At 42.8% G+C, this 26,454-nt stretch overlaps 1 protein-coding gene across 1 annotated transcript in view; it reads left to right on the top strand.

Annotated features, from left to right (window-relative positions):
• Nucleotides 1-26,454, top strand: part of LOC311138959 (acid-sensing ion channel 1-like) — a gene marked incomplete at both ends in the record, with an annotated part of 263,718 nt that overhangs the window by 193,147 nt on the left and 44,117 nt on the right. The window contains 1 exon segment of the mRNA XM_084173776.1: nucleotides 26,208-26,358. Coding sequence (XP_084029902.1) covers nucleotides 26,208-26,358 — 151 coding nt within the window.

The following is a 26,454-nucleotide window of genomic DNA, read 5'->3' as shown; positions in this document are numbered from 1 at the left end:
AGAGAGAGAGAGAGAGAGAGAGAGAGAGAGAGAGAGAGAGAGCCCAAATTGAACCAGTCAACATGACCCTCTCAACCCAGAGAGCTGCAAAAGTAATTCAGTCAGCATGACCCTCTCACCCTACAGAGAATTCATTTCTATATGCCGTACAGTCGGTCACTCAGAAGTTCTCCTCACTTCCTTTACATGTCAAGTGCTTGTTGTTTTCAAAAATACCGGATTTGATTGAAGTCATAACCACGCTATACATAACTGAAACGGGTGCAACGTGTCAGAGACTATTCATGAATCTATCCATTTGAGTTAAGTATTGCATCTATTGCGCTGTGGGGTGTAATCAGTGGTGTTAGTTTACAGCTGTTGTTTACGAAGCACGTGACGAATAAAATTAGATTTTGATTTGATTTCATTCCAAATGTGTGTCCAGGGACATCTTTGATTAGCCTGTATGCCACATCACATTTTACTAGCTATATAGGAAGTGGCGCCGTCAATTTGACTGATTGTACAACACTCATAGCCTTGTCAAAGTGTGGTATTTTAACCTGACTAGGCAAGGCACTGTGTGCTGGAAAATTGCCTTTCTCTCAGCTACAGTACAATAAAGAAGGAGCACTTAAGCATTTGACTCTACTGTTGTCCACCTCTCTTCATGGTATAGCCGAGGTCTGTTTTGAATTCAGATGCAGCTTGCCAGTTTGGGAGTGCTTGTCCTTCTCCCACCTCGTGGTCCTCTGTAGCTCAGCTGGTAGAGCACGGCGCTTGTAACGCCAAGGTAGTGGGTTCGATCCCCGGGACCACCCATACACAAAAATGTATGCACGCACGACTGTAAGTCGCTTTGGATAAAAGCGTCTGCTAAATGGCATATTATTATTATTATTATTTATTATTATTATTGTACTGCTGCACGTTGTTCAACACATTCACTGATAGATTGGAACATTTAAAGACTCCAATGTAGGTGTTATTCTGTGCTTCTTCCCTTACATTGTTCCATTCACTGACTGATAGATTGGAACACGTATAGGCTTCTGACAGGAAAGAACGGCTGCTAAAGGCTATTATAGCTATATTCCAAATGTATATATTTAACGGATTATAATACAAATGTTCCTTCCAAGAAATAAAGAGGTCCCCTTTTATGAGGACCACACAGTTATTATATTGTAAATGGGAAAATCATTAGTCCTTCAGCCAAAGTCTGCATTTTTCTTCCCAATACCAATCAACCAAGCAGCTTTTTAATGGTCAAATATAAAGTATTCTTTATTTATCTTAGTTCAGTTTGCTTGTGTTGGTTCCTTCTTCTTTAAGTTCCAAGATATTTCATGTTTAATTTGTTATGGTAAAATAAAGTATTATTTTTTTATCTTTCTTTGTACACTTTCATTGAACCAATGTGAGGTTTGTTGGCCTGTCTGCAATGTGAGGTTTGTTGGCCTGTCTCCAATGTGAGGTTTGTTGACCTGTCTCCAATGTGAGGTTTGTTGGCCTAGAGTGCATTTGGATGATCCAGAAGAGGATTGGGAGAATGTCATATGGTCAGATGAAACCAAAATAGAACTTTTTGGTAAAAACTCAACTTGTCGTGTTTGGAGGACAAAGAATGCTGAGTTGCATCCAAAGAACACCATACCTACTGTGAAGCATGGGGGTGGAAACATCATGCTTTGGGGCTGTTTTTCTGCAAAGGGACCAGGACGACTGATCCGTGTAAAGGAAAGAATGAATGGGGCCATGTATCGTGAGATTTTGAGTGAAAACCTCCTTCCATCAGCAAGGGCATTGACGATGAAACGTGGCTGGGTCTTTCAGCATGACAATGATCCCAAACACACCGCCCGGGCAACGAAGGAGTGGCTTCGTAATAAGCATTTCAAGGTCCTGGAGTGGCCTAGCCAGTCTCCAGATCTCAACCCCATAGAAAATCTTTGGAGGGAGTTGAAAGTCTGTGTTGCCCAGTGACAGCCCCAAAACATCACTGCTCTAGAGGAGATCTGCATGGAGGAATGGGCCAAAATACCAGCAACAGTGTGTGAAAACCTTGTGAAGACTTACAGAAAACTTTTGACCTGTGTCATTGCCAACAAAGGGTATATAACAAAGTATTGAGAAACTTTTGTTATTGACCAAATACTTATTTTCCACCATAATTTGCAAATAAAATCATAAAAAATCCTACAGTGTGATTTTCTGGAATTTTTCTTCTCATTTTGTCTGTCATAGTTGACGTGTACCTATGATGAAAATTACAGGCCTCTCTCATCTTTTTAAGTGGGAGAACTTGCACAATTGGTGGCTGACTAAATACTTTTTTTCCCCACTGTATATTCCAAATGTATATATTTAACGGATTATAATACAAATGTTCCTTCCAAGAAATAAAGAGGTCCCCTTTTATGAGGACCACACAGTTATTCTATTGTAAATGGGAAAATCATTAGTCCTTCAGCCAAAGTCTGCATTTTTCTTCCCAATACCAATCAACCAAGCTGCTTTTTTATGGTCAAATATAAAGTCTTCTTTATTTATCTTAGTTCAGTTTGCTTGTGTTAAATTTGTTATGGTCAAATAAAGTATTATTTTTGTATCTTTCTTTGGACACTTTCATTGAACCAATGTGAAGTTTGTTGGCATGTCTACAATGTGAGGTTTGTTGGTCTGTCTCCAATGTGAGGTTTGTTGGCCTGTCTCCAATGTGAGGTTTGTTGGTCTCCAATGTGAGGTTTGTTGGCATGTCTCCAATGTGAGGTTTGTTGGCCTGTCTCCAATGTGAGGTTTGTTGGCCTGTCTCCAATGTGAGGTTTGTTGGCCTGTCTCCAATGTGAGGTTTGTTTGCCTGTCTCCAATGTGAGGTTTGTTGGCCTGTCTCCAATGTGAGGTTTGTTGGCCTGTCTCCAATGTGAGGTTTGTTGGCCTGTCTCCAATGTGAGGTTTGTTGGCCTGTCTCCAATGTGAGGTTTGTTGGCCAGTCTCCAATGTGAGGTTTGTTGGCCTGTCTCCAATGTGAGGTTTGTTGGCCTGTCTCCAATGTGAGGTTTGTTGGCCTGTCTCCAATGTGAGGTTTGTTGGCCTGCCTCCAATGTGAGGTTTGTTGGCCTGTCTCCAATGTGAGGTTTGTTGGCCTGTCTCCAATGTGAGGTTTGTTGACCTGTCTCCAATGTGAGGTTTGTTGACCTGTCTCCAATGTGAGGTTTGTTGGCCTGTCTCCAATGTGAGGTTTGTTGGCCTGTCTCCAATGTGAGGTTTGTTGACCTGTCTCCAATGTGAGGTTTGTTGACCTGTCTCCAATGTGAGGTTTGTTGGCCTGTCTCCAATGTGAGGTTTGTTGGCCTGTCTCCAATGTGAGGTTTGTTGGCCTGTCTCCAATGTGAGGTTTGTTGACCTGTCTCCAATGTGAGGTTTGTTGACCTGTCTCCAATGTGAGGTTTGTTGGCCTGTCTCCAATGTGAGGTTTGTTGGCCTGTCTCCAATGTGAGGTTTGTTGGCCTGTCTCCAATGTGAGGTTTGTTGGCCAGTCTTGGGCCTATGTTGTTTTTCTTATTTGTTTCTTAGTCGCCTTGTAGTTATTTCCAGATTCCAGCTGTCAATAGATTAGTTCCCACAAAGCATAGGCCTACATGTATTTAAGGCATATGAAGTGATTCAGTCAATCAACAACATCTTTGCTTTGTGCTGTGTGTGTGTGTGTGTGTGTGTGTGTGTGTGTGTGTGTGTGTGTGTGTGTCTCCTTTATAATAAATTCATCAGCTAATGACAGTACGGTAATGGGATTTAGAGAACATTGTGCCTGTGTCCCAAATGGTACCCTATTCTCTATACAGTGCACTACTTTTGGCCAGAGCCCTATATTCAATTTGGGACACTGTCTATGTTTAACTGTTCACCGTCTCTCTGTTGTCACGTGCATCATTATCCCCCTGGCTGCTAGCACAGCGCACAAAAACACTCATACCGATACACACACACACACACACACACACACACACACACACACCCACACACACACATAGACAGACACACACACACTGTGTTTCTCTCAGATGTGTCTGGTACTAATGAGCAGGAATGATGAAAGGGTGATGAGAGGTTGAGACAAGGGGGATTGAATAAATACGAGGGAAATGAAATCCTTAAAAAAATTAAAAATCCATGAAGTTAATTTGAAGGTTGCCGGCTCTGTGTGAAATATTTTATTTCATTAGCTATCTCAAATCAAATCAAAATTTTATTTGTCACATGCGCCGAAATACAACCGGTGTAGAGCTTACCGTGAAATGCTTACTTACAAGCCCTTAACCAACAATGCAGTTCAAGAAATAGAGTTAAGAAAATATTTACTAAATGAACTAAAGTAAAAAAAAAATAAAAAAAAGTAACACAATAAAATAGCAATAACGAGGCTATATACAGGGGGTACCGGTACCGAGTCAATGTACGGGGGCACCGTTTAGTCGAGGTCATTTGTAATCTGACTCTAGTATCCTGTCCCACATGGCACCCTATGCCCTATTTAGTGCACTAGGTTTGACCAGGGCCATAGGGCTATGGTCAAAAGTAGTGCACTATCTCAGCGCTCCATCACTCTCCTTCTTGGTCGAATAGCCCTTACACAGCCTGGAGGTGTGTTTTGGGTCATTGTCCTGTTGAAAAACAAATGATAGTCCCACTAAGCTCAAACCAGATGGGATGGCGTATCGCTGCAGAATGCTGTGGGAGCCATGCTGGTTAAGTGTGCCTTGAATTCTAAATAAATCACTGTCAGTGTCACCAGCAAAGCACCCCCACACCATCACACCTCCTCCTCCATGCTTCACGGTGGGAACCACGCATGCGGAGATCATCCGTTCACCTACTCTGTGTCTCACAAAGACACAGCGGTTGGAACCAAAAACCTCAAATTTGGACTCATCAGACCAAAGGACAGATTTCCACCGGTCTAATGTCCATTGCTCGTGTTTCGTGGGCCAAGCAAGTCTCTTCTTCTTATTGGTGTCCTTTAGTAGTGGTTTCTTTGCAGCAATTCAACAACGAAGGCCTGATTCACGCAGTCTCCTCTGAACAGTTGATGTTGAGATGTGTCTGTTACTTGAACTCTGTGAAGCATTTATTTGGGCTGCAATCTGAGGTGCAGTTAACTCTAATGAACTTATCCTCTGCAGCAGAGGTAACTCTGGATCTTCCTTTCCTCTGGTGGTCCTCATGAGAGCCAGTTTCATCATAGCGCTTGATGGTTTTTGCGACTGCACTTGAAGAAACTTTCAAAGTTCTTGAAATGGACTGTCGTTTCTCTTTGCTTATTTGAGCTGTTCTTGCCATAATATGGACTTGGTCTTTTACCAAATAGGGTTTTCTTCTGTATACCACCCCTACCTTGTCACAACACAACTGATTGGCTCAAATGCATTAAGAAGGAAAGAAATTCCACAAATTAACTTTTAACAAGGCGCACCTGTTAATTGAAATGCATTCCAGGTGACTACCTCATGAAGCTGGTTGAGAGAATGCCAAGCGTGTGCAAAGCTGTCATCAAGGTAAAGGGTGGCTACTTTGAAGAATCTCAAATATAACATATTTTGATTTGTTTAACACTTTTTTGGTTACTATATGATTCCATATGTGTTATTTCATAGTTTTGATGTCTTCACTATTATTCTACAATTTAGAAAATAGTTTTTAAAAAATGAAGAAAAACCTTTGAATGAGCAGGTGTGTCCAAACCTTTGACTGGTACTGTATACACATACAGCTGCCTGCAAATTGCACAGTGCATGGCAAATATTAAAGATTTAGTCTGAGAATGCCTCACATTCTCCATCAATGCCTCCCAGAAGACTTTGTAAGGGCCACAGATTCTGTACACACACACATACACACATAGTCAGAAATACATGACCTGTTTAGTTTAAGCCCAACTGACATCCATCTTGATTTTAAACACTTCACAATGGATATTCATCCAAGCATGAAACAACTCCCTCACCGTCACCAGCCAATGTCCTAGAGCACAAGTGTCAGCTTAGTGTCTCTGTGATGGCCAGACCTGGGTTCAAATACAATTTGATATTTGTCAAATACTTTCAGCGTTTGCTTTAGCCTGCCTAGAGTGCCAGATGGGCAGGGTTTGCAGTTTTGCAACTATTCTATTGGTTCCATTAAGCCAGTCAAGCTCAATGAAGCCCAGATGAAATATTTGAAATGATTTCAAATACTATTTGAACCCAGGTCTGCTGATGGGCGCTTCAGACTGTGCAAAGCAAGTCTTAAATCACATAAACCTTTAGTGACACCAGAGAAAGCGGAAGGACTCTAAGCCCATTAAAAGGAAGACCACTTTGGTGAGTTTGATCTTTGATAGAGAGATCAAATGTTGTGGATCTGCTCTGGGATCTCAGCTCTCCCTCGTAAAAGTGATTTTTGATCTCAATAGGATCAATAAGAAAATATCCAAGGGAAAATAAAAAGGAAGGTACATTTTTAAAACAGGTAATAAAAGGAACTGCTAGCATCAAACCACTTTCTTATCAGACAGATGAGATGGGTGTAACAAAAAAAGGAAAACAAACCTCAATCAGTCGGACTCGGTGCCAAAGCACTTGACCTACCACTTGTCTACCTGTTCAGAATTCAACCGGTGTCATACATACAGGGGACTGTAGTTGCAGTAAAGCACTGGGGGATGTTCTCTCCTCTGGATCTGGACCTGTACACATCACGTCAACATCATCAAGAAACGGTTGGATACCACACATTGGGGGGGTGGAGGGGGAAAGGGGGGGTGGAGGGGGAAAGGGGGGGATGTGGGGGTGGAGTGGGTATGGGGGGGTGGAGGGATGAAGGTTAAGAGGGATGGTCTGGAAAAGGAAGAGGAATGGGTTATGACCACTGTACTGTACTGTAGGCACTAATCTGACATCTAGGACAGGAGATTAACAGTATGAGAGAGAGAGAGAGAGAGAGAGAGAGAGAGAGAGAGAGAGAGAGAGAGAGAGAGAGAGAGAGAGAGAGAGAGATGCACCAGAGACAGGGAGAGAGGCAGTGGCTATCTAAATGCAAGGAGTGGTCAGTGGATATAGGGGATGTAGAAAAGCTGATGATATCTGGTGATGTAAAACAAGGGAATGTAACCAATCTGTAACCAAGCAAAAGAAGCCACACATTGCATTAGGGACAGAGAGGCCATTCGTTGAGTCTGATTTTATTTTATTTGGTTAGCTGATGATTTGTTTTTCTTTTCGTTGGAATACATGCATAAAAATAGTTTAGGCTACTGTGTGTCCTTAGCACGCAGTGTGAAGTTTTCATATTTTTATGACCGTTTGTTTCTCCGGATTGGTTCTGTGCTTATGCAGCTAGACGGGTACGCGACTCTAAATCATCTTGAACAACTTGGCTACCTTACCTAACCTACCCCGTGAATAGGGAGCGTTCTCTCTTCCTGTATTGTGACAGAAGACGGAGCACCCCTCACAGGCAACCTCCTACAACCAGAGAGAGACGGAGAGAATACTCAGTGCATGAGGGAGAGGAGAGCTCGCGCTCTGACGGGCACAGAGATGTGCCTGGATCGCTCTCCCAACAATAACTAATTCTTAGACAGACACAAAGCCATCTGGATTGGCGCTTTGACTCCATTCTGAATGTGGGACCAGGACTGATGCCAGCAGCCGTGGTCGGGTCGGTCTTGATCCGCGCACTACCTATCTCTCCAAAAATGTGTCAGTGCGATTCAGTACCGAAAGCCAGCAGAACGCCAGACTCTCTTGCGGAAGCAGGGAAGCTGTTCTTGAAACACACTACCTTCCACGGACTGAGACATGTATTTCTGAGCGGCTCCTACCCCCGGAAGCTCGCCTGGCTGCTGACTTTCCTCGCGGCTCTCGCTCTCCTATTCACCTGGTCCTCAAACCGGGTCCGGTACCTCCTCTCTTCGCCCGTGCACACCAAGGCGCATATGGTGAACGCCAAACGTCTCGTTTTCCCCGCGGTGACCATTTGCAACCAGAACCTCCTCATACCGCGTCGCATGAAGAAACCGGACATATTCAGCGCGGGAAGATGGTTAGGACTTCTAGGGAGGAACTGGCAAGTGTCCCCCAGCGCCAGGGACGCGCTCACACCCGGGACCGACCATGACAGCAGCAGCAGCAGCAACGAGCCGCCGTGGTCGCCGATCTCTCGGATCCTGGACTTCAACCACTTTCTGCCGCCTCCCCTGGAGTCTCAGCCATCCATGCGGCAGCTCCTGGACCGCCTCGGCCACCAAATGGAGGAGATGCTGCTTTACTGCCGCTTCCAGGGAGAGCTGTGCGGCCCCCGCAACTTCAGCACCGTGAGTCTGTGGACAGCGACACAGAGTTCAGTTTACAGCTGAAATAAGTGTTGATATTATTCCTACGCCATATAGTGTTGCTGCAACAAGTTGGTAACTATTGGTATTTAACTATGTTATTATTAACATTAACCGGGCCTTATTATGTCATTATTGGTTATGTTTTTAAGCGTTCTGGGCTTGGAATTGATTTTGAATTGTTAGTAATCAGCCAGCAAGAGTGGGTTTTCATTGCGAGTTTACCCAGTGTTTTTTCCAGCAGTATATGTTAATAGACATGTACACTATATATACAGAGTATGTGGACACCCCTTCAAATGAGTGGATTCAGCTATTTCAGCCGCAAGTCATGCCTTAGTCATGCCTTAGTCATGCCTTAGTCATGCCTTAGTCATGCCTTAGTCATGCCTTAGTTATGCCTTAGTCATGCCTTAGTCATGCCTTAGTCATGCCTTAGTTATGCCTTAGTCATGCCTTAGTCATGCCTTAGTCATGCTGTAGTCATGCTGTAGTCATGCCTTAGTCATGCTGTAGTCATGCCTTAGTCATGCCTTAGTCATGCCTTAGTCATGCCTTAGTCATGCCTTAGTCATGCTGTAGTCATGCCTTAGTCATGCCTTAGTCATGCCTTAGTCATGCCTTAGTCATGCCTTAGTCATGCCTTAGTCATGCTGTAGCTGAAGATCACTCTTATCTTCCTCTCCTCTGTTTGCCCCCTCCTTACTCCCCATTGGTGGGATCTGCAGACATGTTTCACACATGACCTACTCTATATATACAAAAGTATGTGGACACCCCTTCAAATTAGTGGATTCGGCTATTTCAGCCACACCCGTTGCTGACAGGTGTATCAAATCGAGCACACAGCCATGCAATCTCCATAGACAAACATTGGCAGTAGAATAGCCTTACTGAAGAGCTCAGTGACTTTCAACGTGGCACCGTCATAGGATGCCACCTTTCCAACAAGTCAGTTCCTCACATTTCGGCCCTGCTAGAGCTGCCACGGTCAACTTTAAGGGCTGTTATTGTGAAGTGGAAACATCTAGGAGCAACAACGGCTCAGCTGTGAAGGGGTAGGCCACACAAGCTCACAGAACAGGACCACCAAGTGCTGAAGCGCGTAGCGCGTAAAAATTATCTGTCCTCGGATGCAACACATACTACCGAGTTCCAAACTGCTTCTGAAAGCAAGGTCAGCACAATAACTGTTAGTCAGGAGCTTCATGAAATGGGTTTCCATGGCCGAGCAGCCGCACACAAGACTAAGATCACCATGCGCAATGCTAAGCATCGGCTGGAGTGGTGTAAAGCTCACCACCATTGGACTCTGGAGCAATGGAAATGCTTTCTCTGGAGTGATGAATCACGCTTCACCATCTGGCAGTCCGACGGACGAATCTGGGTTTGGCGGATGCCAGGAGAGCGCTACCTGCGTCAATGCATAGTGCCAACTGTAAAGTTTAGTGGAGGAGGAATAATGGTCTGGGGCTGTTTTTCATGGTTCGGGCTAGGCCCTTTAGTTCCAGTGAAGGGAAATCGTAACGCTACAGCATACAATTACATTCTAGATGATTCTGTGCTTCCAACTTTGTGGCAACAGTTTGGGGAAGGCCCTTTCCTGTTTCATTATGACAATGCCCCCGTGCACAAAGCGAGATCCATACAGAAATGGTTTGTCGAGATTGGTGTGGAAGAACTTGACTGGCCTGCACAGAGCCCTGACCTCAACCCTATCTAACACCTTTGGGATGAATTGGAACGCCGACTGCGAGCCAGGCCTAATCGCCCAAACATCAGTGCCCGTCCTCACTAATGCTCTTGTGGCTGAATAGAAGCGAGTCCCTGCAGCAATGTTCCAACATCTAGTGGAAAGCCTTCCCAGAAGAGTGGAGGCTGTTATAGCAGCAATTGGGGGGACTCCATATTAATGCCCATGATTTTGGAATGAGGTGTCCACATACTTTTGGTCACATAGTGTATTTCACCTCATCTTTATAGTCATTGGGTTTACAGTCATCCAATCTATTATAAAGATTTCACATATAGAAAATCTTGACATCCAGGCCTCCATAGGCTATGTGTTCTGTAGCTGTTTTTGGATGATGGTTTTGCAGATGTAAAGGCTCAGATTATCCAGTTCAAACACACACGCACACAAACTACAGGTCACAGCGTATTTCAATCAGATTGCCTAATTTAAAGAAGACTTTTCACATATATATAGGATCTTAATTTGAGCCAGTTTGCTACAGCAGGAAAATAATCCTGCAGCAACAGGAAATGTGAATTATTAAGTGGAATATAATTTATGGACATTTTTTGTAGGGGTTGCTACATTTTTCGTAAGGAAAAATCAAGTCTAAAATGTCAAAGTGGAAATTACAAACTTCAGAAGCCTTTTTTAATCCTCAAATACACTACACGTTTTACATTTCCTGCATTGCAGAAAAGTTCTCCTGCAACAGGGTGATCAAATTAAGACCTGATCTGTCTATTACCAACTATATGGTTTATTTTATTATACCTTTTATTTAACTAGGCAAGTCAAATTCTTATTTACAATGACGGCCTACACCAACTAATGTACTGGGCCCAGGACTTAAACATGTTGGGCATGACAACAGCCATTGGTTATTAAGCATAAACAGATCTGGGACCAGTAAGTTTTGTAATTTGTAATCAAGGGAAAGAGACAAACAGTTGTTGCGTCTGAACAACAGTCAAACGTGACACTTCAGTGGGCTGTTAGAGAATTTCCCCTGTTGGCTTTAGTCTTTTAGTTTGGTGTTGGCCCCAAAATGAGATCACCCATGCATGTACGCACACACACACACACACATACACATGCTGAAAACAGAGACACACACACCTTTTGCATGCCTTCTCCAATGTGCTGAATCAATTTGTGAACATAAACCCAAAGCTCTCTGTACCAATGTAGTCTCTAATGGAGACCAGGCTTTTGATTAATTTATCTTTACCTCTGCATCATGGCTCTCTCTCTCTCTCTCTCTCTGTCTTTCTCTGTCTCTCTTTCTCTCTCACTCTGTATCTCTCTCTCTCTCTCTCTCTCTCTCTCTCTCTCTCTCTCTCTCTCTCGCTCACTCTCTTTCTCTCTCGCTCACTCTCTTTCTCAGACACCCAGCTGATTGATTCTTACTTGATTGATTCGTACAGCATTAACACCATTGGCAATCTCCAGTTCCATTTATTGCTATCTATCATACAGTGAAGTCGTGTAGAGACTCAGCGTGTGCCACCCATTGAATGTGGTTTTAGTTTTAATGGTATTTTAAAATGAAAGCTAGATGTGAAGCATCATAACGCAGGATAGGATGTGGGCATTTAACAAAATAATGCAACAAACAGATGGAATGTACTGCATTTATTTTTCATGTCAACTCAACTCTGATAAAGAAATATACAGTGGGGAGAACAAGTATTTGATACACTGCCGATTTTGCAGGTTTTCCTAATTACAAAGCATGTAGAGGTCTGTAATTTTTATCATAGGTACACTTCAACTGTGAGAGACGGAATCTAAAACAAAAATCCAGAAAATCACATTGTATGATTTTTAAGTAATTAATTTGCATTTTATTGCATGACATAAGTATTTGATACATCAGAAAAGCAGAACTTAATATTTGGCACAGAAACCTTTGTTTGCAATTACAGAGATCATACGTTTCCTGTAGGTCTTGACCAGGTTTGCACACACTGCAGCAGGGATTTTGGCCCACTCATCCATACAGACCTCCAGATCCTTCAGGTTTCGGGGCTGTCGCTGGGCAATACGGACTTTCAGCTCCCTCCAAAGATTTTCTATTTGGTTCAGGTCTGGAGACTGGCTAGGCCACTCCAGGACCTTGAGATGCTTCTTACGGAGCCACTCCTTAGTTGCCCTGGCTGTGTGTTTCGGGTCGCTGTCATGCTGGAAGAGCCAGCCACGACCCATCTTCAATGCTCTTACTGAGGGAAGGAGGTTGTTGGCCAAGATCTTGCGATACATGGCCCCATCCATCCTCCCCTTAATACGGTGCAGTTGTCCTGTCCCCTTTACAGAAAAGCATCCCCAGAGAATGATGTTTCCACCTCCATGCTTCACGGTTGGGATGGTGTTCTTGGGGTTGTACTCATCCTTCTTCTTCTTCCAAACACGGCGAGTGGAGTTTAGACCAAAAAGCTCTATTTTTGTCTCATCAGACCACATGACCTTCTCCCATTCCTCCTCTGGATCATCCAGATGGTCATTGGCAAACTTCAGACGGGCCTGGACATGCGCTGGCTTGAGCAGGGGGACCTTGCGTGCGCTGCAGGATTTTAATCCATGACGGCGTAGTGTGTTACTAATGGTTTTCTTTGAGACTGTGGTCCCAGCTCTCTTCAGGTCATTGACCAGGTCCTGCCGTGTAGTTCTGGGCTGATCCCTCACCTTCCTCATGATCATTGATGCCCCACGAGGTGAGATCTGGAGCCCCAGACCGAGGGTGATTGACCGTCATCTTGAACTTCTTCCATTATCTAATAATTGCGCCAACAGTTGTTGCCTTCTCACCAAGCTGCTTGCCTATTGTCCTGTAGCCCATCCCAGCCTTGTGCAGGTCTACAATTATATCCCTGATGTCCTTACACAGCTCTCTGGTCTTGGCCATTGTGGAGAGGTTGGAGTCTGTTTGATTGAGTGTGTGGACAGGTGTCTTTTATACAGGTAACGAGTTCTAACAGGTGCAGTTAATACAGGTAATTAGTGGAGAACAGGAGGGTTTCTTAAAGAAAAACTAACAGGTCTGTGAGAGCCGGAATTCTTACTGGTTGGTAGGTGATCAAATACTTATGTCATGCAATAAAATGCAAATTAATTACTTAAAAATCATACAATGTGATTTTCTGGATTTTTGTTTTAGATTCCATCTCTCACAGTTGAAGTGTACCTATGATAAAAATTACAGACCTCTACATGCTTTGTAAGTAGGAAAACCTGCAAAATCGGCAGTGTATCAAATACTTGTTCTCCCCACTGTATTTTGGATTTGGGGCCCATTTTCTCTGACTAACTCATTTGTTCCCACAGTTGAAAGCCATTAATGTGGCCAGTAACTACCCAAATGGGGCCCATTTTAAGATACATTTGTTTGGGAAATGTAATGGTTGGTTTGGAGAGTCAACGAGGTGCTACTTGGCCTCAGGGAGTGAGCTCTAGAGAGCAGATGGTGTGAGTGGCTGAGCCCTGTTTTTTAGTCACAGAGTAAAGGCAGGCAGGGAGTCTTGCACTCTCACACACACACACACACACACACACACACATGCATGCACACATGCACCTATGTACGCACACACAGAAAGAGAGAGAGAGAGAGAGAGAGAGAGAGAGAGAGAGAGAGAGAGAGCAGGTGCAAGGTCCAGGATATTGACTGTTGTTGAATGAAAAGGAACACTCCCACTGCCACCTTCCTCGGTCTCATTTAGGTTTGGTACATCAGCCCTTATCTATCAATCACCTTGTCTCACTTTAAAACATACTTAACTCCCAGCCCTCTCCCTTCCTGTCCTAGGGACATATCCATTGATTCTCTGTTCAGAGAGAGCGAGAGAGAGAGAAATTCCAATTGGCTATACTTAAACTCTTTAACATCATCCTCAGCTCTGGCATCTTCCTCAATATTTTGAACCAAGGTCTGATCACCCCAAATCCACAACAGTGGAGGCAAATTCGACCCCAATGACTACCGTAGGATATGCGTCGACAGCATCCTTGGTAAACTCCTCTGCATTATCATTAACAGCAGACTCCTGCATTTACCAAATTACCGTATGACAGACCACGTATACACCCTGCACACCCTTACTGACAAACAAACAAAACAAAAGCAAAGTCTTCTCATGCTTTGTTGATTTAAAAAAAGCTTTTGACTAAATTTGGCATAAGGGTCTGCTAGACAAATGAGGGAGAACATATTACATTATAAAATCCATGTACACAAACAACAAGTGTGTGGTTAAAATTAGCAAAAAATACACAGATTTCTTTCCACAGGGCCGTGGGGTGAGACAGGGATTCAGCTTGAACCTCACCCTCTTCAACATATATATCAATTAATTGGTGAGGGCACTAGAACAGTCTGCAGCACCCTACTAGACTCTAAAGTAAAATGTTTACTGTTTGCAGATGATCTGGTGCTTCTGTCCCCAACCAAGGAGGGCCTACAGCAGCACCTAGTGTAGATCTTCTGCACATATTCTGTCAGACCTGGGCCCTGACAGTAAATCTCAGTAAGACAAAAATTATGGTGTTCCAAAAAAGGTCAGGTTGCCAGGACCAGAAATACAAATTCCATCTAGACACCGTTACCCTAGAGCACACAAAAAACTATACCTACAGTGCCTTGCAAAAGTATTCATCCCCCTTGGCGTTTTTCCTATTCTGTTGCATTACAACCTGTAATTTAAATTGATTTTTATTTGGATTTCATTTAATGGACATACACAAAATAGTCCAAATTGGTGAAGTGGAATGAATTTCTTTTTTTTTTTCAAGGAATTCACACCCATTGCTATGAAGTCCCTAAATAAGATCTGGTGCAACCAATTACCTTCAGATGTCACATAATTAGTTAAATAAAGTCCACCTGTGTGCAATCTAAGTGTCACATGATCTGTCACATGATCTCATTATATATACACCTGATCTGAAAGGCCCCAGAGTCTGCAACACCACTAAGCAAGGGGCACCACCAAGCAAGTGGCACTATGAAGACCAAGAAGCTCTCCAAACAGGTCAGGGACAAAGTTGGGACAACTTGAAGGAGCTGGAGCAGTTTTGCCTTGAAGAATGGGCAAAAATCCCAGTGGCTAGATGTGTCAAGCTTATAGAGACATACCCCAAGATACTTGCAGCTGTAATTGCTGCAAAAGGTGGCTCTACAAAGTATTTACTTTGGGGGGGTGGATGAATAGAAATGCACGCTCAAGTTTTCTGTTTCTTTTGTCTTATTTCTTGTTTGTTTCACAAGAAAAAATATTTTGCATCTTCAAAGTGGTAGGCATGTTGTGTAAATCAAATGATACAAACCCCCCAAAAATCTATTTTAATTCCAGGTTGTAAGGCAACAAAATAGGAAAAATGCCAAGGGGGGTGAATACTTTCGCAAGCCACTGTACCTCAGTCTAAAAATCAGCACCACAGGTAACTTCCACAAAGCTGTGAACGATCTGAGAGACAAGGCAAGAAGGGCCTTCTATGCCATCAAAAGGAACATAACATTTGGCATCCCAATTAGGATCTGGCTTAAAATACTTGATTCAGTTATAGAACCCATTGCCCTTTATGGTTGTGAGGTCAGGGGTCCGCTCACCAACTGAGAATTCACAAAATGGGACAAACACCAAATTGAGACACTGCATGCAGAATTATGCAATAACATCCGCTGTGTACAACGTAAAACATCAAATAATGCATGCAGAGCATTAGGACAATTCCCGCTAATTATCAAAATCCAGAAAATAGCAACTCAATTCTACAAACACCTAAAAGGAAGTGATTCCCAAACCTTCCATAACAAAGCCATCACCTACAGAGAGATTAACCTGGAGAGAGTCCCCTCTACCAGCTGGTCCTGGGACTCTGTTCACAAACACAAACAGACCCCACAAAGCCCCAGGACAACAACACAATTAGATCCAACCAAATCATGAGAAAACAAAAAGAGAATTACTTAACACATTGGATAGAATCAACAACAAAAACAGAGCAAACTGGAATGTTATTTGGCCCTAAACATAGAGTACACAGTGGTAGAATACCTGACCACTGTGACTGACCCAAAATGAAGGAAACCTTTGACTATGTACAGACTCAGTGAGCATAGCCTTGCTATTGGGAGAGGCCGTCGTAGGCAGACCTGGCTCTCAAGAGAAGACAGGCTATGTGCACACTGCCCACACAATGAGGTGGAAACTGAGCTGCACTTCCTAACCTCCTGCCAAATTTATGAACATATTAGAGACACATATTTCCCTCAGATTACACAGACCCACAAAGTATTCGAAAACAAATCCAATCTTGATAAACTCCCTTATCTACTGGGTGAAAAACCACAGTGTTCCATCACAGCAGCAATATTTGTGACATGTTGCCACAAGAAAAGGGCACCAGTGAAGAACAAACACCATTGTAAATACAACCTATATTTATCTGTTTATTTATTTTCCCTTTCATACTTCAACTACTTGCACATTGTTACAACACTGTACATAGCCAATAATATAACTTTTGTTTACTGTTTTACTTTTTCATTGTTTATTTCCCTTGTTTATTTGTCTTTTGTTTATTATCTATTTCACTTGTAAACATATGTTTCCCATGCCCATGTATGTCCAGGGCGGGGTTTCGTTAGCCGTTAATAGCCAGCTTTTGGCCAATATATATTTTAAGCCAATAAATAAAATTGGTGCTGGCCAATTGTCCAGAAAATTAAAATATTGAGAAAAGAAAGCTTTTTAACCTACTCATTGATTGAAATACCAGTCGATGGAAATACAGTGCATTCAGAAAGTATTCAGACCCCTTCCCTTTTTCCACATTTTGTTAGGTAACAGCCTTATTCTAAAATTGATTAAATTATTTGTTTTCCTCATCAATCTACACACAATACCCCATAATGGCAAAGTGAAAACAGGTTTTTAGAAATTTAAGTATTCAGACCATTTGCTATGAGACTCGAAATTGAGCTCAGGTGCATCCGGTTTCCATTGATCATCCTTGAGATGTTTCTACAACTTGATTGGAGTCCACCTGTGGTAAATTCAATTTATTGGACATTATTTGGCACACACCTGTCTATATAAGGTCCCACAGTTCACAGTGAAAGTCAGAGCAAAAACCAAGCCAGGAGGTCGAAGGAAATGTCCGTAGAGCTCTGAGACAGGATTGTGTCAAGGCACGGATCTGGGGAAGGGTACCAAAAAATATCTGCAGCATTGAAAGTCCCAGAGAACACAATGGCCTCCAGTATTCTTAAATGGAAGAAGTTTGGAACCACCAAGACTCTTCCTAGAGCTGGCCGCCCGACCAAACTGAGCAATCGGGGGAGAAGGGCCTTGGTCAGGGAGGTGACCAAGAACCCGATGGTCACTGACAGAGCTCCAGAGTTCCTCTGTGGAGATGGGAGAACCTTCCAGAAGACAACTCTGCAGCACTCGACCAATCAGGCCTTTGTGGTAGAGTGGCCAGACGGAAGCCACTCCTCTGTAAAAGGCACATGACAGCCCGCTTGGAGTTTGCCAAAAGGCACCTAAAGGACTCTCAGACCATGAGAAACATGATTCTCTGGTCTGATGAAACCAAGATTGAACTCTTTGGCCTAAACGCCAAGTGTCACGTCTGGAGGAAACCTGGCACCATTCCTACGGTGAAGCATGGTGGTGGCAGCATCATGCTGTGGGGATGTTTTTCAGCGGCAGGGACTGGGGGACTAGTCAGGGTCGAGGGAAAGATGAACGGAGCAAAGTACAGAGAGATCCTTGATGAAAACCTGCTCCAGAGGGCTCAGGACCTCACATTGGGGGTGAAGGTTCACCTTCCAACAGGACAACAACCCTAAGCACACAGCCAAGACAACGCAGGAGAGGCTTCGGGACAAGTCTCTGAATGTCCTTGAGTGGCCCAGCCAGAGCCCAGACTTGAACCCGATTGAACACCTCTGGAGAGACCTGAAAATAGCTGTGCAGCGACGCTCCCCATCCAACCTGACAGAGCTTGAGAGGATCTGCAGAGAAAAATCGGAGAAACTCACCAAATACAGGTGTGCCAAGCTTGTAGCGTCATACCCAAGAAGACCCGAGACTGTAATCGCTGCCAAAGGTGCTTCAAGAAAGTACTGAGTAAAGGGTCTGAATACTTATGTAAATGTGATTTTTTTATATTTTTTATATTTAATACATTTGTAAAAGTAAAACAAATAATGTTTTTGCTTCATCATTATGGGGTATTGTATGTAGATTGATGAGGAAAAATAAACCATTTAATCCATTTTAGAATAAGGCTGTAATGTAACAAAATGTGGAAAAAGTCAAGGGGTCTGAATACTTTCCTAATGCACTGTACATTAGACTGGTCATGCTTATCGGTCTATAGATTAATTTGCATAATTTAGTGGAATGAAATTGGACGTGTACATTTGTTATGTACAGTTGATGTCGGAAGTTTACATACACCTTAGCCAATTACATTTAAACTCAGTTTTTCACAATTCCTGACATTTAATCCTAGTAAAAATTCCCAGTTTTAGGTCAGTTAGGATCACCACTTTATTTTAAGAATGTGAAATGTCAGAATAATAGTAGAGAGAATGATTTATTTCAGCTTTTATTCCTTTCATCACATTCCCAGTGGGTCAGAAGTTTACATACACTCAATTAGTATTTGGTAGCATTGCCTTTAAATTGTTTAACTCTGGTCAAACGTTTCGGGTAGCCTTCCACAAGCTTCCCACAATAAGTTGGGTGAATGTTGGCCTTTTCCTCCTGACAGAGCTGGTGTAACTGAGTCAGGTTTGTAGGCCTCCTTGCTCGCACAGGCTTTTTCAGTTCTGCCCACATATTTTCTATAGGATTGAGGTCAGGGCTTTGTGATGGCCACTCCAATACCTTGACTATGTTGTCCTTAAGCCATTTTGCCACAACGTTGGAAGTATGCTTGGGGTCATTGTCCATTTGGAAGACCCATTTGCGACCAAGCTTTAACTTCCTGACTGATGTCTTGAGATGTTGCTTCAATATATCCACATAATTTTCCTTCCTCATGATACCATCTATTTTGTGAAGTGCACCAGTCCCTCCTGCAGCAAAGCACTCCCACAGCATGATGCTGCCACCCCCGTGCTTCACGTTTGGGATGGTGTTCTTCGGCTTGCAAGCATCCCCCTTTTTCCTCCAAACATAACGATGGTCAGTATGGCCCAACAGTTCTATTTTTGTTTAATCAGACCAGAGGACATTTCTCCAAAGAGTACAATCTTTGTCCCCATGTGCAGTTGCAAACTTTAGTCTGGCTTTTTTATGGCGGTTTTGGAGCAGTGGCTTCTTGCTTGCTGAGCGGCCTTTCAGGTTATGTCGATATAGGACTCGTTTTACTGTGAATATAGATACTTTTGTACCTGTTTCCTCCAGCATCTTCACAAGGTCCTTTGCTGTTGTTCTGGGATTGATTTGCACTTTTCGCACCAAAGTACGTTCATCTCTAGGAGACAGAACACGTCTCCTTCCTGAGCGGTATGACGGCTGCGTGGTCCCATGGTGTTTATACTTGTGTACTATTGTTTGTACAGATGAACGTGGTACCTTCAGGCTTTCGGAAATTGCTCCCAAGGATGAACCAGACTAGTGGAGGTCTACAATTTATTTTCTGAGGTCTTGGCTGATTTCTTATTATTTTCCCATGATGTCAAGCAAAGAGGCACTGAGTTTGAAGGTAGGCTTTGAAATACATCCACAGTTACACCTCCAATTGACTCAAATGATGTCAATTAGCCTAACAGAAGCTTCTAAAGCCATGACATCATTTTCTGGAATTTTCCAAGCTGTTTAAAGACACAGTCAACTTAGTGTATGTAAACTTCTGACCCACTGGAATTGTGATACAGTGAATTATAAGTGAAATAATCTGTCTGTAAACAATTGTTGGAAAAATTACTTGTGTCATGCACAAAGTAGATGTCCTAACCGACTTGCCAAAACTATAGGTTGTTAACAAGAAATTTGTGGAGTGGTTGAAAAACGAGTTTTAATGACTCCAACCTAAGTGTATGTAAACTTCCGACTTCAACTGTATCTTATTTAACTCGTACAGTGGACAGAGTTAGGGTTAGTGTTAGGGTTTGCCTTTGAGTGGGAAATCTGTCAGACAGCGCAAGAGCTGCTGCTACAGAATCTCAAACAGCAAAATGCATAGATAACGGAAGACAGGCTTCATCAGCACGTAACACACCACTTTGCAATGAGCTGGAGGCAGTATGCAATTTTGAAAACACGTTTGAAACCTGAATGTTTTACTACATATTATAAGGCATGTCTTACCATGCTTCAAAGTAGCCTAGCCAAAATCAGATCATATCCATGGAGGCAATTATTTTATATCAACTTTCTTTCATTGTCCAGTAGCCAAAGACACAGTCCTAGTCATAGCAACGCATGCTAGTTGTTGCACATTAGATCTCCCCTCTTTCTATGCCAAGAGTGTGAAAAGCTGTTGTAGTGTCGATGATAACGATGCTAATTATGCTGTGATGACAAGAAATCCGCTGACACTGTCCTTGATTATAATAGTTTATTACATCAAAGATTTCAGCGTCAATTTACAGACTCCTGCAGACATCTGGAGAACAACTGCCCCAATCTCTAATATGTTGTTCCTCTCCGTCCTTTGTTCCAACCATGGTATTTATAATCTGTAACATGATATGGGTGGTTCTCCCATAAACCAATCCCAGGCCTTCACATAACAGACTTCCTCTGTTTTAGGGGGCCCCTATAGTAATGCTTTTCCAGATGCTTCCGCAAGCTGAGTCAACTTCCTCTAACACACCATTTGCAAACGTCAGCAAAGTCATAAACTGTTTAGACACTACACTGTCATCAAGGCAAAGGGTGGCTACTTTGAAGAATATTTGTTTAACAATTTTTGGTTACTACATGATTCCATATGTGTTATTTCATAGTTTTGATGTCTTCGCTATTATTCTACAACTGTAGAAAATAGTCAAAATAAAGAGAAACCCTTGAATGAGTAGGTGTGTCCAATCTTTTGACTGGTACTGTATGATATAGGCTACTGCGCATTATGCACGACAAGAAAAACATATATGCTCTCTTAGCTCCAGTCTTTTTGGAGTGTGAACTGTTTTACTGTACTGTACTGTATTATACTGTATTATATGGGCTGGAATTACACACATCATTCAAAACCATGATAAAGCAGAAGGAGAACATGCGATTATGGTGCAGCACGTGCAACCTACAAAGTTACACGTATAGGCTTTTTGTTTTTAATTTTTGAAATATAATAGGGCCTATTTGTATAATTAGTCGGCTGACGCATATTTATCTTTCATAATATTTCCCCTAATGTTATTAGCCTACCTCCTCTTTCTCTCTATTGTTGCTTCATTCCTTCCTCGCTTTCAACAGTTAAATGAAATACATTTAGTTGTCCTTATCTTCATCATTCTAATGACGTCCTTGAATAATAATAGGACTAGAATGAGATGCAGAAGGCCTTCACTTCTCTTCACGAAGATTGAATGGTTACGGGTCTGAATAAATAACTGCTATAGCCTACCGCCTTCGCGCGTTCGCTCTTCTTCTCAAACTACCCGTGAGTTCTATTGGCTGCTGTATTTAACGTTCAGCAAAAAAAGAGCTTGCGTCCCTCTTCGAATAGTCTATTGGTATAAGAAATGCTAAAAAAAAATTATGTCCAACAAGCTATTCTAGTCTAGCTTTTCCTGCATGGGACTCTAAAGGAGCGTTTTTTAAGGAGAGAGGCCAGCAGAGCACTGGTGCTTGCGTATTGCGCAAGAGACAGAGGCTGTAAATTAGAAGCTTATTATGCATAACACATAATTAATTAGCTAAATATAAGGCTAATTCTGCATTGAATGTATTACCTGAAAGAGGTCGGCTAGGATATCTATATATAGGGCTATATATCAATATAGAACATGATTATCTATTTTGGATGCAATTTGAATGGAGTTGATGGAGAGAGAGAGAAGGTCTGCGAGAGAGTGCTCGCGCATGCACTGATTTAAAGCAACGATATTCGAGTATTAGGCTGTTTTTAAAACTCAGCAGATGCAATAAATAATAAGATCTCTTTACAATAAAAAAAACAAGGTGACCCCCGAAAGCCAGATGGAGATGGGTAAATGATACGCGTATTCGGTCTTTATAATACTGTAGCATATAGGCTATGCTGCAGTAAATGTAGGCCTACCCGTCACAAGAAACACGTTACTGCGCTCCATACTGAGATGGGTCTGTCCCCACTGAGAGTTAATTCATCATGCAGAGGCCGTAGAGAAGCCAGATTTAAACATTGCATATAATTCAACAGTTCCATTTCCCACCATGCTGTTCATATAAATAATGTATTATAATTTACTGGTTTCTCGCAGTTATGTATCCCGGGAGTGGTTTTGGGCTGTAAATTCCGGTAAATCTCGGTAACCGGGTTCCCGCCTTTTCAACCCTAGCGTAGCCTACTGCTTTGTACGCATTGCTGCGCTTATAATGTGAAGAAATAATAGTTTATCAACATTTTAAGATACATGTTCTGATCTGTTGCACCAGACTCGTTGCTTTTTAATGTTTATTTTATGTAGCCTAGGACTATTGGTTGTATGAATTTGGGATCTATCGTCCAACAACTGGCCCAGAGTCTGTTTGGAATAGGCTATGTTTCTCTCGACAAGCTGACCAATAGAGTAGGTCAACTTTTCTACTATGGGGGATAGTAGATTGACATAGGCTAGTGATGTTGCTGTTCGTTATTCGTCTTGTTGGCTGAGGAAATGTAAATGTCGACAGTTATTCTAACATCTTCAGTGTGGATCAGAATTCGGTAAGAAGGACCGCACATCGACTTCCATGCTCTGTTAATATGAATGACCATAATCTAAATGTGATTTCTGTCATTCGGAGCACCGTGGGTGGACGCCCTAATCAGGTTACTCACCCAATGGATATGGGTCCGGTACATTTCTCAAATGTCCGGTAAATTAAAATGCTGCTGGTCTAATGTCCGGCACCACTTTTTACTAACAGAAACCCTGGTACAGGGCTTCAGTCCTTTGTGGTATGTACTAGGTGGCCTGAGCGCCAGTGTGTTTGTCACTCATTGTCATGTCAGACATGTCCTGTTCAGCCGGACAAGGTCCTCAGCAAGGGGCAAGTGCACAAACAGATCAGGCTACCTTTTATGGCTCTGTTGATCTGAGCACAAACAGATCTGGGATCAGGCTACCTTTTATGGCTCTGTTGATCTGAGCACAAACAGATCTGGGATCAGGCTACCTTTTGTGGCTCTGCTGATCTAAGACTCAATGAGGAGAAAAGAGTCCTCCCTGGCTGGCAGCTATAGCCAACAGCTTGACAGAGTGGTTTCCTTGGATTGTTTTGTGTAGAATAGCCTCGAGCTCACCACACACTTAGGAACTCTTTGAATTATTCATTTGAGAGAGAGAGAGAGAGAGAGAGAGAGAGAGAGAGAGAGAGAGAGAGAGAGAGAGAGAGAGAATGCTGTGTCTATATAAGTCATTCTTCACAAGGCTGTGTGGGTTTTCATATTCACTTTCTCTGGTAGGCTAGTTGGTATGTTGCCCTCCGAACATCCTCAATTAGTCGGGGAATGGACTCTACAAGGTGTCGAAAGTGTTCCACAGGGATGCTGGCCCATGTTGACTCCAATGCTTCCCACAGTTTTGTCAAGTTGGCTGGATGTCCTTTGGGTGGTGGACCATTCTTGATTTACACGGGAAACTGTTGAGCGTGAAAAACCCAGCAGCGTAGCAGTTCTTGACACAAACCGGTGCGCCTGGCACCTACTAACATACCCCGTTCAAAGGAACTCATTATTTCTCTCAGTCTTTCACACTCCCATTCACTCTCTCTTTAACCCCTTCAGTATTTAACCCCTTCACTCTCTCACTCATTCACTCTTTCTCTCTCCTTCACTCTCTCACCCCTTCACTCTCTCTCTCCTTCTCACACCTTTTTCTCTCTGGATGAGCTCTTAATTAAAACTGTCTTATACAACTGCAGCTCTTCCTGATTCCTGACTGACCATAGACTCAAAGAGTATTACACATTAACATTTTAATAGCGGCAGGAGATCATTCTGTTCAAGTTTCCATTTCAGCTGCAGTCAGGCATTAATGGCTTCTTGTGATCAACAGGGAGGAAAAGATGCCTGTCTGTCTGGTTAGTGAAAAGAACTCCTCTTCATCTGGCTAGCTGGTTTGGCTATTCATTCAGTGGTGGAAAACACTGTCTCTATTGTAGTTATGAGAATTAAAAAAGTACTGACCTTTTCTTGTGGGTGGTGTGGTTTGTCTTTTTGTGTGTTTCGTACATCCACCCTTGACCCAGTTGAGTAGGTCCATGTTTTCTTGTTGTTCGTCCCAAATTGTAACCTACTCTATATAATAATAATAATAATAATAATAATAATATGCCATTTAGCAGACGCTTTTATCCAAAGCGACTTACAGTCATGCGTGCATACATTTTTTTTTTTGTGTGTATGCAAAAGTGCACTACTTTTGACCATAGCCCAAATGGGCACTATTGACAAGTAGTGCACTATATAGAGACACATATACACCCTTCCTTATGCTGCCGAGCCAAAATGATAATCATGAATGTGATAATATTCCGGGAAGGAAACACTAAAGAATGACATGAGTGTCTTCTGTTTTTATTGATGTTTCTCTGCTCTGGAGTCCCCCCCCCCCCCCTCATTTGTCTTATGAGGGTTAAGGGGTTTCAGTACCAATGTCTGACTTACTGTGTAAAGGATGTATATTTTTATTTGTCACGTTACAGTTCAGATTTTCAGAAAAGCTGCATCAGAATCAATCATTTTTGCCACAAATACTTCCATTTGAGGTGTTACATCACCCTTCAAATAATTCTGTCCTTCCTTGAGTATTGTGTATCTTAGCGGTTTGAAATACAGCAGGGCCCTGTTGTTGACTCCATCAAGTCGACCAAGAATCAATACATGCAAAACATGGATATTTATCTCAACCTTTGTTAAACTGCTATAAGATGCCCTTCATAAGAGACAACATTCTTTACATACGACAGAGAGAGAGAAAAATTGTTCTACCATTACAATCTACCCTAAGGTGAATGCACCAATTTGTAAGTCGCTCTGGATAAGAGCGTCTGCTAAATGACTTAAATGTAAAATGTAAATAATGATGATTAGATACTTTGAGCTCTTAGCTTTCTGAGAGTATTGGGATGGGGTCCCAAATGGTACCATATAACCTTTATAGTGCACTACTTTTGACCAGGACCCATAGGGCTCTGTACAAAGGTAGTGCACTATGTAGGGAATAGGGTACCATTTGGGATGCACCTTTTAATCCGGTTCCTTGACGCAGAGGAACATTAGATGTTGTAGCCTGGCCCCTGCCTTTTCCTGATGTCTTTAAAGTGACCAATCATGTCTGAGGAGGCCTACCCACCATGTTGTGTTACTTCCACTGTTACACTCCTGTTGCTCCGCTGTTGGCTGTTCCAACTGTAACATTGTCCCTGAATCAGCTAATGACCTCTGGGCTGCTTGTGTAGCATGATGCCAGTGTGTGTGTGTGTGTGTGTGTGTGTGTGTGTGTGTGTGTGCTCTCTTTTACAGTAACTAAAAGGCATTTTGATAACACATTTAGGATGAGTCTCTCTGTGTGTTTGGGATCAAAGAGTTGCCGCAATAATCTTAGCAGAGATGCTGTTGCCACAGTTTGGTGTACTTGTCTACCCATCAAGTGATGTTGTTGTTGTTGTTGTTGTTGTAAAGTCGCTGTTCTCTGGTAGATAAAGTTTGCTCTCTACACAGATACTCATGTATTAGACCCCAAGGGTTCAGTGGGCTGAAGAGCCCAACATTTAATTGGACAAATCCCAAATGGCATTCCTTATATATTGCACTACTATTACCCATAAAGAAGTTCACTAAATAGGGAATAGGGTGTGGCTCAGGTCAAAAGTACTGCCCTTTATAGGTTGCCATTTGAGACACAGACATTGCTTTGTTCTTCATCATATTGCTGATTGACACCCCTTGGCCTTCTTCTTCTGGTTTCAGATCTTCACCCGTTATGGGAAGTGCTACACGTTCAACTCTGGCCAAGATAACCGCCCGCTGCTGGTGACCATGAGGGGAGGGATGGGGAACGGACTGGAACTGATGTTGGATATACAACAGGATGAATACCTGCCAGTCTGGGGAGAAACAGGTGAGGAGGGAGGGAGGGAGGGAGGGAGGGAGGGGAGGGAGGGAGGGAGGGAGGGAGGGAGAGAGGGAGAGAGGGAGGGAGGGAGGCAGGGAGGGA

Source organism: Coregonus lavaretus (assembly GCF_964263955.1).
Source record: "Coregonus lavaretus genome assembly, chromosome: 12".
Taxonomy (NCBI): domain Eukaryota; kingdom Metazoa; phylum Chordata; class Actinopteri; order Salmoniformes; family Salmonidae; genus Coregonus; species Coregonus lavaretus.
The sequence above is the reverse complement of the archived record's forward strand: the minus strand, read 5'-3'. Positions and strand labels throughout refer to the sequence as shown.